Source organism: Onychomys torridus, chromosome 15 (assembly GCF_903995425.1).
Source record: "Onychomys torridus chromosome 15, mOncTor1.1, whole genome shotgun sequence".
Classification (NCBI taxonomy): Eukaryota; Metazoa; Chordata; class Mammalia; order Rodentia; family Cricetidae; genus Onychomys; species Onychomys torridus.
In genome coordinates this window covers 27,779,903-27,790,895 of record NC_050457.1, presented here as the reverse complement: position 1 = coordinate 27,790,895, position 10,993 = coordinate 27,779,903, and the positions used below count along the sequence as shown (strand labels likewise).

At 37.7% G+C, this 10,993-nt stretch overlaps 1 protein-coding gene across 1 annotated transcript in view; it reads right to left on the bottom strand.

The window, feature by feature from the left end:
- Positions 1-2,769: 2,769 nt before the first annotated feature.
- The window catches only part of Cenpk (centromere protein K), a 29,080-nt gene continuing 20,856 nt past the window's right edge, over positions 2,770-10,993 (bottom strand). The window contains exons 8-10 of the mRNA XM_036207355.1: positions 9,963-10,089; positions 7,839-7,895; positions 2,770-2,959 (exon numbers count right to left, since the gene is read on the bottom strand). Of these exons, the coding sequence (XP_036063248.1) occupies positions 2,801-2,959; positions 7,839-7,895; positions 9,963-10,089 (343 nt within the window). The 3' untranslated portion in view covers positions 2,770-2,800. The remainder of the gene's footprint in view (positions 2,960-7,838; positions 7,896-9,962; positions 10,090-10,993) is intronic.

Below are 10,993 nucleotides of genomic sequence, written 5' to 3'. Positions count from 1 at the left end.
GAGAAAGTCATTAAAAAAGCAAAACCAGATACATTGGGAGCAATGTCAGCAATTACCTTGTAAGGTACCTGCAAACGGCAATCGACATTATTTTTTTAGCTCAGAGTTGATGATGAGAGAAATCATTTGATCAGTTCTACCTTTTATGATAATCACAGAACCATGCCTTGGGGACATGCATATTATTCACTTGCAACTTGACGTGCAATTGGAGTCAATTTCCCTTACCAATTGACTCTCACCAGTGGAGGATCACAGAACTGGTTAGGCAGCAGCTTTAAACACTGCACATGTTCAGGTCTTTTGTGGCTGGCAAGCATGCATGGACTGACCTCTAAAATTCTTGAGCCCAAGCAAATATTTCAAATTACTTTTCTCAGACACTTTGCCAATGATTAATGCATAATCAGAAAACTAAGCAAAGTAATGGAGTAAGAAATCTTAATGCAGAAGCACATCAAATAAAACATAATAGTCAACAGTATTTATTACCTGGGGCTTAATTTCTAACCAGATAAATTGTGGTACACTAAAACAAATTTTTATTTGTAAATTACACTACCATTATTATTTATGGGGAAAATATTCCCAACCCAAAAATATTGGTATTCATAACCTCAAATACTCTGATATTCAAAAAGTTCATATTTCAGATTATAGAATAAGAACCATCCAGTCTATGAAAATATTCCAAAGCAAAAAATACTCCACATTTCTCAATCCCTACCACTACAAAACCTCCAACTTTCAAATCTGAAATATACCTGGTCTCAATTCTCAATGTTTCAAATACAGGATACCCAGTCTATATCCTGAGTCAATGAAATAGCAATCAATCAATCTCTCTCTCTCTCTCTCTCTCTCTCTCTCTCTCTCTCTCTCTCTCTCTCTCTCACACACACACACACACACACACACACACACACACACACACACTTTTTTGTTGTTTTTTGGTTTCTGAGACAGGGTTTCTCTGTGTAGCTGTGTCTGTCCTGGAACTTGCGTTGTAGACCACCACCTGGCTGAAGTAACAAATTCTAAATTTTAATAGATTTTAGTGATTTTTCTTAAATCATGGAAACACAAGAAGACATTGTTCTCAGCACTTAATACATTTTCTACATTACTTAAAAGCACAAAAAGTTTTAAGGCACTAAGTTTAGATAGGTTGTATATAGAAACTAGTGTAATTTTCTATTTTTATCTTGCTATCTAAAGGTTTGTTAACGAATTAAGGAAGTGAAGTCAACTTGCTAGATAAATGACCTGGTTGTTGGTTGTCTTTATCTACTCTTATAATTTACAACAAAGGATTTAAACAACAGTACCTCTTCCTCTAAAGAAGTGCTGTATCTTCACTGCCAGAATTATCACTGCAGATAACTTCAAATCATTCATTAAGTAGTTACTCACTCCACCAATGTCACATTTAGAAAGGTATTTTACTCATAATCTCTTCCTAAAAAGAACACATATTCTGTAAAATACAAGTGCTGAGTGGAGTGGGGTGGGAAGCTAAGAGAGGGGAATGGGGCTGAAGACATGGCTCAGAGGTTAGGAGTAGAGGTTGCTCTTCCAGAGGATCTGGGTTCTATTTCCAGTACCCAAGTAATGGCTCTTCTGGCCTCCACAAGCACACAAATGGTATATAGACACGCATGCAGGCAAATACCCATAAGTATAAAAATAAACTCACCTAAATAAATAAAATAAAAAATCCCAAGTGCTGAGCATGGTGGTGGACACTTGGGAGTCAAGGCAAGAGAACTGACTAGCCTGGACCCATACTCTGCATTAAAAAAAAAAAAAAAGTAATGAAAGAGAAACCATGATGAAGGGAGATATCATGGGGATAGAGAGAAACCCAGTGCTAGGGAACTTGCCAGGAATCTCCAAGGATGACCCCAGCTTAGACTACTAGAAATAATGGAGAGAGTGCCTGAACTAAACTGGCTTGCCCCAGCAAGCAGATCGGTGAATAACCCTGTCATCACAGAGCTTTTCTCCAATGCCTGATGGAGGCAGATGCAGAGATCCACAGTCAAATAGCAGGCAGAGCTCCAGGAGTCCAGTCGGAAAGAGAAGAGGGATTCTATGAGCAAGTGCATCGGGATCATGATGGGGAAACCTATAGAGACGACCACACCAAACTAGTGGGAACTCATGAAAGTTGGATCAGTGGTTGTGAAGCATGCTTGGGACTGGACTAGGTCCTTTGCATGGTGAGACAATTGTGTAGCTTGATCTGCTTGGGGAGCTCCTGGCAGTAGAATAAGAATCCATCCCTGGTGCATGAGGGGGGGTTTGGAGCCCACTACCTATAATGGGACACCTCGTGCAGCCTTGAGGTAGGGAGAAGGCTTGGGCTTACCTCTACAGGATGTGCCTCCCCCTAGGAGGCCTTGCCTCCTAGTTGGGGAGAATGAGGGGTTAGTTGGTGGGGTAAGGCTAGGGGAAGGGAGGGAAGAGGGGGAATCTCTTGATTGGTGTGTAAAATGAAAAAAAAAAATCTTAATAAGAAAAATGAAAAAAAAATTTATAAACTGTAATATACAATATACATTTTGAACATGTATAATGGCAGTACAAGTCATTTCACAAAACAAAGAAGACGGACAGCCAGGGTATGATGGTGAAGGCTTATAAATTCATCAGTACTCAGTAAGCCCAATACCAGCTGGGATACATGAGATCCTATTTCTAAACAAAAAAGAAGATGGACTCTGCCTTGGATTTGCAAATAATATCCTTTATTTAAATAGCCCTGTTTTCTCTGTCCATGGACGACAAGAACATCATTTCACTGATGGAAGGCTTCTAATCTTATTCGTGCTGGATCTTCTGGATGTCTCAAAGCAATTCCATAACGCAGAAGCAGCTCAATATATGGTGGCCAAAAGGAATCACTAATTTTAACATATGGATCATGTGGAACATCAAACATTCTATTTATAAGCATCTAAGGAAAAAATTATTACAAATGAGCTTTTTGTAGGAAAAAGTCTACATACTTTCATAAAACAATAAGGTAACCTTCCAAAGAACACTGACTATCTTTTCTCCTTGAACTGCTATTCATAAACATTACTTTTATGTACTTAAACAATATCCAATTTTAAAGACTACGTTATTGGATGGAGTATGTATTAAAATGAGAACATTTCCTAAAACCCACCTAAAAATATTTACAACTTTCCTACTGCTCTTAGTAGAACTCCCTTAGGATAAGGGCAAGAGTATTTAAAAAATTGAAATTTATATAGATGAAGTATAGAAAACTTAGCTAGCTATGTAAGGGCCCTGGGTTTTATCCCTGTTACTGAAGGGAAAAAAATTAAAACTTGAAAATAGCACACAAATTTCAAAAGAAAGCTAGCAAGAGTCTGAATATTTGGAAGGGAAAAGAAATCACCATTTCGGAGATCTACATGAACAACCTGGACGACAGTGGGAGTAATGAAGGGCAAGGTTCCAGGGAAAGAAAGCTTAGGGGAGCAGGAGATCCCAGCTGGATCAAGAACAGAAAGAGAGAACAAGGAATAACAGACCATGATAAATGAAGACCACATGAGAACAGGAAGAAGCAAAGTACTAAGAGGTCCCCAGAAATCCACAATGATACATCCTCTGTAGACTGCTAGCAATGGTCGAGAGAAAGCCTGATCTGACCTAGTCTGGTGATCAGATGGCCAAACACCCTAACAGTTGACCTGGAACTCTCATCCAATAACTGATGGAAGTGGATGCAGAGATCCTCAGCCAGGCCCCAGGTGGAGCTCCAGGTGTCCAACTGTCGAGAAAGAGGAGGGTCTGCAAGTGTGTGAATCGTTGAGACCAAGATTGGAAAAAGCACAGGGACAAATAGCCAAATGAATGGAAGCACATGAATTATGAACCAAAGGCTGTGGAGCCCCCAGCTGGATCAGGCCCTCTGGATAAGTGAGACAATTGAATAGCTTGAACTGTTTGGGAGGCACCCAGGCAGTGGGACCCGGACCTGTCCTTAGCACATGAGCTGGCTGTTTGGAACCTTGGGCTTACACAGGGACACTTTGCTCAGCCTGGAAGGAGGGGACTGGACCTGCCTATACTGAATCCACCAGGTTGAATTGAATCCCCAGGGGAGTCTTGGCCATGGAGGAGATGGGAATGGAGGGGAGAGACTGGGGGGGAAGGTGGGGACAGGGGCAGGAGGGGGGAGGACAGGTGAACCCATGGCTGATGTGTAAAATTTAAACACAAATATAATAAAAAAAAATTAAATTAAATTAAAAAAAAAGAAATCACCATTTCTTTATTCATCTATAGTAAATGAAATGATGTCATTTTCAGGAAAATGAAACTAAGAATATCATGTTAAGTGAAACAAGCCCACCTTAGACAAAAATCCTGTTTCCCTTACATGGAATCTAGTTTTAAATAGGAGTGTGTGTATGTACATGTGAGTAAATATGAGTGGAGTGAAAGCAGAGCAGGGAGAACTATGTGGTGTGGTGATATATTAATTGTACTGAAATGTGATTTTATTTGTATGTCAATAAATAAAGTTTGCCTGGAGATCAGAGGTCACATAGTGAGCCATAAGCAGAAGTCAGGCGGTGGTAGCACACGCCCTTAAACCCGATCACATGTCAGGCAGAGTCTCTGTGTGGTCAAGGACATAGCCAAGCGTGGTGACCCAAGCCTTTAATCCCAGTACCAACCATACAGACCTAGAGATAAGTATAGACAGACAGTGACGAGGAAGTCATGTGGCTGGGTTTAGAGCCAATGAGAAGGCAGAACAGAAAGGCAATAAAAGCAGAGAGAGGTCAGGAAAGAAGAAGCCCTCTCTGGGTAAGCGATGGGGGTGGTAAGATAAGGTAGTTGTGGCTCTCAGCTAGTTCTCTGATCTCTTTGGCTATTACCTCTGTACTTGGCTCTGTGTTTCTTATTTAATAAGGCTGTTTAGAAATTCGTCTACAATATGGGTGAGAAAGAAGCTTGGAGAAGAGGAGAAAACAAGAGAATTAAGGAGGGGAAGAAAGACAAAATAAGGGAGACGATCTGGTGGAAAGGTACAGCAAAAGGGAGAAGTAAGGAAGGAAGATGGTAGTAATTGGGACAAAATGAGCAAGGCACAATGATACATGTGAAAATACCACAATCAAACTTATTATTTTGTTATATCAAAATCTTAATTAAAAAATAAGAGAAAAGAAAACCAAAGTTCTGTCATTACCAGAAAGTTTAGAGAATCTAGCTAATGAGATCTAAGAATCTATGGTCTTCTACAAATCTATTGGCATTTGCAGAGATTTTTCAGGAAAGAATAATATTTAATTATTTGAAAACTAATGTCTCACAAAATATGGTAAAAATACTGAATGTCTTTTATAATTTTGTCTCTTCATCTACCTTCCAGTGATTTAACAATTTATGAAACTAGAACTTAGAAGTCAGAGAGATTAGGGATTCCTTAGATACACATACTTCATGACAAATGATTAATTGCCAGGTCAATTTTAATTAAAGATATTATTATTTTAAGAATCATGAAAAGGCATAATTATACAAATATAAAGTTTTATAAAAGTGACTAAAATTAACCTTTCAAGCTCTAATCTCAATCATACTCATAATTCAATACTTAAATTCATGAAATAAAAATGTTGACTATCGCCGGGCGGTGGTGGCGCACACCTGTAATCCCAGCACTCGGGAGGCAGAGGCAGGTGGATCTCTGTGAGTTCGAGGCCAGCCTGGTCTACAGAGCTAGTCCAGGACAGGCTCCAAAGCTGCAGAGAAACCCTGTCTCAAAAAACCAAAAAAAAAAAAAAAAAAAAAAAATTGTTGACTATCACTAGTTTTCCCATTTCAAGTCCTTCATCCTGGTGAATGAAAAGCTCAGAATCTCCTTTCTTTTAAGTATCATAATAAAGAAATATTTTCATATTTTAGAGTAGTTTATCTTAATACAATTTAAAAGCCTTATGAGCTGGGTATATAACTCAGTGGTATAACACTTGTCTATGGCAAGAAGTTGCATTCCATCCCAACACCACAGAAACCAAACGAAGTGATATTATTTTACATTTCTAATTTTTATGAAATTACAGTAATTAAAATTCTAATAAAAAGGACAGTAGAAATATGTTGAAAATTCACATTTAAAATGAGTATGTTAATTTTTTCACTAAATTGTAGCTTATGCATTATTTATTTTTGTCACTAACAATATGAACTACAGAGAGATATTTGGTTTTCTAAGTTTTATATTGTATCCCATGGGACACCATTAAAATTTATAACCATGTGTTTCAGATGATATTTTCCATTACGTGTAATTTACAATGTTTTATTACATTTGTTTCTCTGTGTGCACATACATATCTGTGTGGTGTGTTTGTGTGTGTGTGTGTGTGTGTGCGCACGCGCATGTATGGACACGCATGTGCTTCACAGTGTGCATGGACAAGTTGGAGGGTAACTTGCATGAGTTGTCCCCTCTCCACACACCACATGGGTCCCAGGGATTGAACTCACCCTGCTGAGCTTTGTTTGTAGTAAGCACATTTAACCACTAAATGATCTCACTGGCCTAACATGACATCTTTTTACTTTAAAAAGGGGAATACATCCAAGAAAATTTACAGTTTCAGCTTAAACTAGTAAAATCAGGAATATCTAAACAAATTCTGATTATATATCAGACAAACATTTCTATCTTGCTTTTCATACCAAGAATATTCACTAGGAAAGATTCTTAGGAAGTAAATCTGGTATTTTGTACCCCACATACGAAGAATGAAACGTGTTTTTTGAAAGCACTCTTCTCAATTTACTATTCCTAGAGCCGAGAGGAGAAGAGAACATCTGCCCCATCCCTAATCCAGAACCTGTCTCCAACTGAGAGCCACTTGGAATGAAAACTTAGTTTTCCCCAAGAGTCACACTGGGGAAACAAACCACTTTTAAGGGTAGTCCCCATGCCCAGAAGTAGATGGCCAAGAAAAAAGAACTCAGTGGCATCTTTGGAGGCTCTTTGTCTCATAATGTTGCGAGAGGGCTTTTTAAAAACCTTACAGCTTTTTTGCACATATAGAATGGCTTCTGGGTTTTTTAATGGAATTCCTTAGGGTGTAAGGTGTGTGTCTCTCACCTGTGTGTTTCCTGTGCTTTTCCCTTGGCCCTTTTTCTTCTGGTTAGTTTGTCCTGTTCCAGTATGTTTGGTTTCGTTTTATCTTACTGTATTTTATTATTATCCCTAGATGCCTGTTTGTTTTCTAACCAGAGACAGAAAGGGTGTGGACCCAGATGTGAGGTGAGGTAGGGAAGAACTGGGAGGAGTTGTGGGAAAGAAAATCATAATCAGAATATATCGTATAAAAAAGAGTTTTCAACAAAAGAAAAAATTTAAAAATACAAAGCACACTACTTCTTGCTTTTCACAGACTTCTCTGCCTAAGGTTTTCTAAAGTAATTCACATATTTAATAACCTGGCCAAAGTTCAAATACTTTTTGACACTGCCAAAGATATCTATTTTATAAAACAAAATAAGTACCAAAGTAAAAAGGTGACAATTAGTCTTTCTGCTGTAATAAAAGAAGCGTTTTATATAAGGAAAACTGTTATGTTCATTTATATGTTTTAGCCACATTAGCTACAGGACTGAGTTGTAACCTGAAATTCTATCAGCACAACAGCACAAGATGTTAGGGTGCAAACAGCAAAAGACCAAGTAAGAAACTCTACTAAAGAATCAAATACTCTTAGTAGAAAATCAAAGTAGCACTTTTTTTGTCTTAAGTCTAATTGTTCACCAAAGAGACAGCTCAAATTCAAAACTACACTTACCTCTATCATTTCATTTAGTGTTATCAGTTGTGCTTTTGATTCTTGAGTGGTGGTTGTCTTTGAGAAATGTAAATAATAATTAACATTGGCAGAAATCTAACTATATATTACAAGACTTAAAACCATTTCTTAGCTGTAATTGTAGAAGGTAACTAAAGCCAAATTCTGAAAGTCAACAACTTTATGGTATAAGTTAGATTCTTAAAAATGCAACGGAAAAAGATTCTTAGACAGTGAAAACCTTTATAATTATTGTTAGATACAATTCTAGCTATTCATAACATACAGTAAATTATATTATACAAATTGTATTTAAGATAAAAATTCTCCTAGCAGGTGGTATCCTATTACATTTCAGGTAGGCTTCTAAGGGAGTCTTCCTTGTAAACTCCCTATAGTTCATCAGTTCCTAACGTTTACTCAGTTCACCAAATTATTCCCCTTTGAATAACATGGAATAACTCATTAATACATTGGAAGACAGCCACTATAATACTCAGGTGTTTTTCATATTAATTCTCCTTAGTTCCTTCAATTATTTTTCTCATGACATAGATTTGAGATCCCTTATAACTGTAATCAAGGTTAGAAATTCCAGTCTCCCAAGTGATCTAGGTGTGATTTAACCAACAAGAATAAAAAGAATACTTGCTTTGATAACTGCAGATGCTAGAATACTATTCATTAAATTTCTGGACATCTATTTAATCCTACTAACTTCTGAGCATTGATTGTATCACCTAAAATGCCAAAGTACTGGGCCAGACATGGTGGTGACATATGCCTTTAATCCCAATACTCAGGAGGAAGAGGCAGTCAGAACTTTACGAGTTTTAGTTTGTGAGTTTCAGTTTCAGGCTAGCCAGACTAGGCTATATAGTAAAACTCTGGTGGAGGGAGTGCGTGGGTGGGTGGGGGAGGGAGGGGAGAACAGAGAAAACAAAATTATTCTTGAAACAAAGATAACTGAGTAAAGCTGGATCTCAAAATCTAATACCATGCTGAGTAAAAAAAGAGTAGTTAAAGTATTGTTATTAGTGGAGAAAGCACAGTTACAGAACTGACTAGCAAACAGCAAGACATTAAATTTAAATAGGTATGCCGAAGTCTCAGGAATTCTTCTTAAACAAATCATTAGGTTAAAAGATTATTGGTTTAAGGAGCTGGAGAGATGGGTTAGTGGTTAAGAGCACTGACTGTTCTTCCAGAAAACATGGGTTTAATTCCTAGCACTCACATGATGGCTCACAATCTTCTGTAACTCACACATGTGCAATACAGATATATACAAAGACAAAACACCAAAATGCATTTTAAAAAAAGAAAAAAGAAACAGATTTTAGAAATATTGACTGAAATTTAAGAACTGATAAAAATAAGTAACAGATCCAGTATAAAATAGAATAAAAGCTAAACACACATACTAATCGTAGTTTTTTAATACAATATAAATACTGAAAGTAAAACACACACACACAACACACACACAAAATTAGAATGGAGGTATAGATATGTGTTTTCTGTAACAGGAAGACAGTAAGAGAACTTTAAAAAATTGTTTTTCTCCCTGCATGGAGAGCAGAAATCAATGTGAAGAAATGAGAGGGTGGCAACACCCAGCCAGGAATAGACCTCATCAGGAACTAACTCTGACAGTACTTTGATCCTGGACTTTAGAGTGAAACTCCATTTTTATGCCAGGGTCTTTGGTCTTTTGTGACAGCAGCCCACTAACACAGTGTCAATGCTGGCCAGATGAAGGGACGCAGAAAGGACAGCTGTCCACAGATGCAGAGGAAGAAGGAAGAGGTTCCTATTATGTTGTCTTGACCTTCACAAACAAGCTGTGCAAAGAAAGCATCTGCATGCCATGTGCACAAATCATATGCATAAAATCTGTAAAAATGTGTTTAACCAACCCTATTTTATTGAACAATAAAGTAGCTCTAACTTCAGTAACTATAATAGGATGAAGGCATGTCTGGGCATGTCTCATTATGCCTTCATTCCTTTGCTTTTGTTTACACACACACACACACACACACACACACGCACACACACACACACACATATCCAACAGTTACAATTATAACAATCTAAAAGAATATCTTCTCTGAAACTTACCTTTTTCTTTTTAATATTTTCATCAGGCAGAGGAAAATGATCTTCTAAAAACTCACCCAAGGTCAACAGAAGCTTCTCCTTAAATTCCTTTATACTAAGCATCTTAGCTTTCAGTTCATTAAAGATTCTAACAATAAAAAAATAACAAGACAAATATTTAACTAATAAAATATATTTGTGCATGCTTCTGGTTATACATAAAGCTGATCAAAGTTGTTGAAACTTCATTTGATCTACATAACTAGAGAACATTCTTTTTTTTTTTTTTTTGGTTTTTCAGAGACAGAGTTTCTCTGTGTAGTTTTGGTGCCTGTCCTGGATCTCGCTCTGTAGACCAGACTGGCCCTGACCTCGAACTCACAGAGATCCGCCTGCCTCTGCCTCCCGAGTGCTGGGATTAAAGAATATTCTCGGCCACATGGCTAAGAATATTCTTTATAACATGTAGTGAAACTAGTAAGTTAAGTCATTTAAAAGAAGAAACAACTAATAGTTGGCAAAATTAGGGCAAGCGTTATGATCCCTAAAAAAAACTGGGCTACCTTTATTTTTTCAAATTTAACTTTTTATTGATTCTTTGTGGATTTCACATCATGCATCTCAATCCCAATCATCTCCCCATCTGCCCTCTACCCTTCTAACACCCTGCCCCTAGAATAAAGCAAGATAAAATTTAAAAGAAAAAAAAAGAAAAGAAACATCTCATCGTGGAAGCTGTAGTGTGACAGTGAGCCACACAGTCCTTTAGTCCATATAGTGTTACTTGCAAGTGTTCATTACATTGAGTGTCGTTGGTCTGGTTTGAGGACTCTGTTTTTGTTACATCATCAATACAGGTCCCTCACTGGGGCTCCTCCCAGATATCCTATTGTTGTCCTGTGTCATGGAGATCCTATAACTTTGGGTCTGCAGGACCAACCCCTTCATGTGCTCCAGCAGATCATAGGGTGGATGCTGGGATGGGCCAACTCACAGCTCTGGTTCTGGGTCTGGGTGGTTGCTGGGTTTGTCAGCTTGCCAGCTCTCTTTCA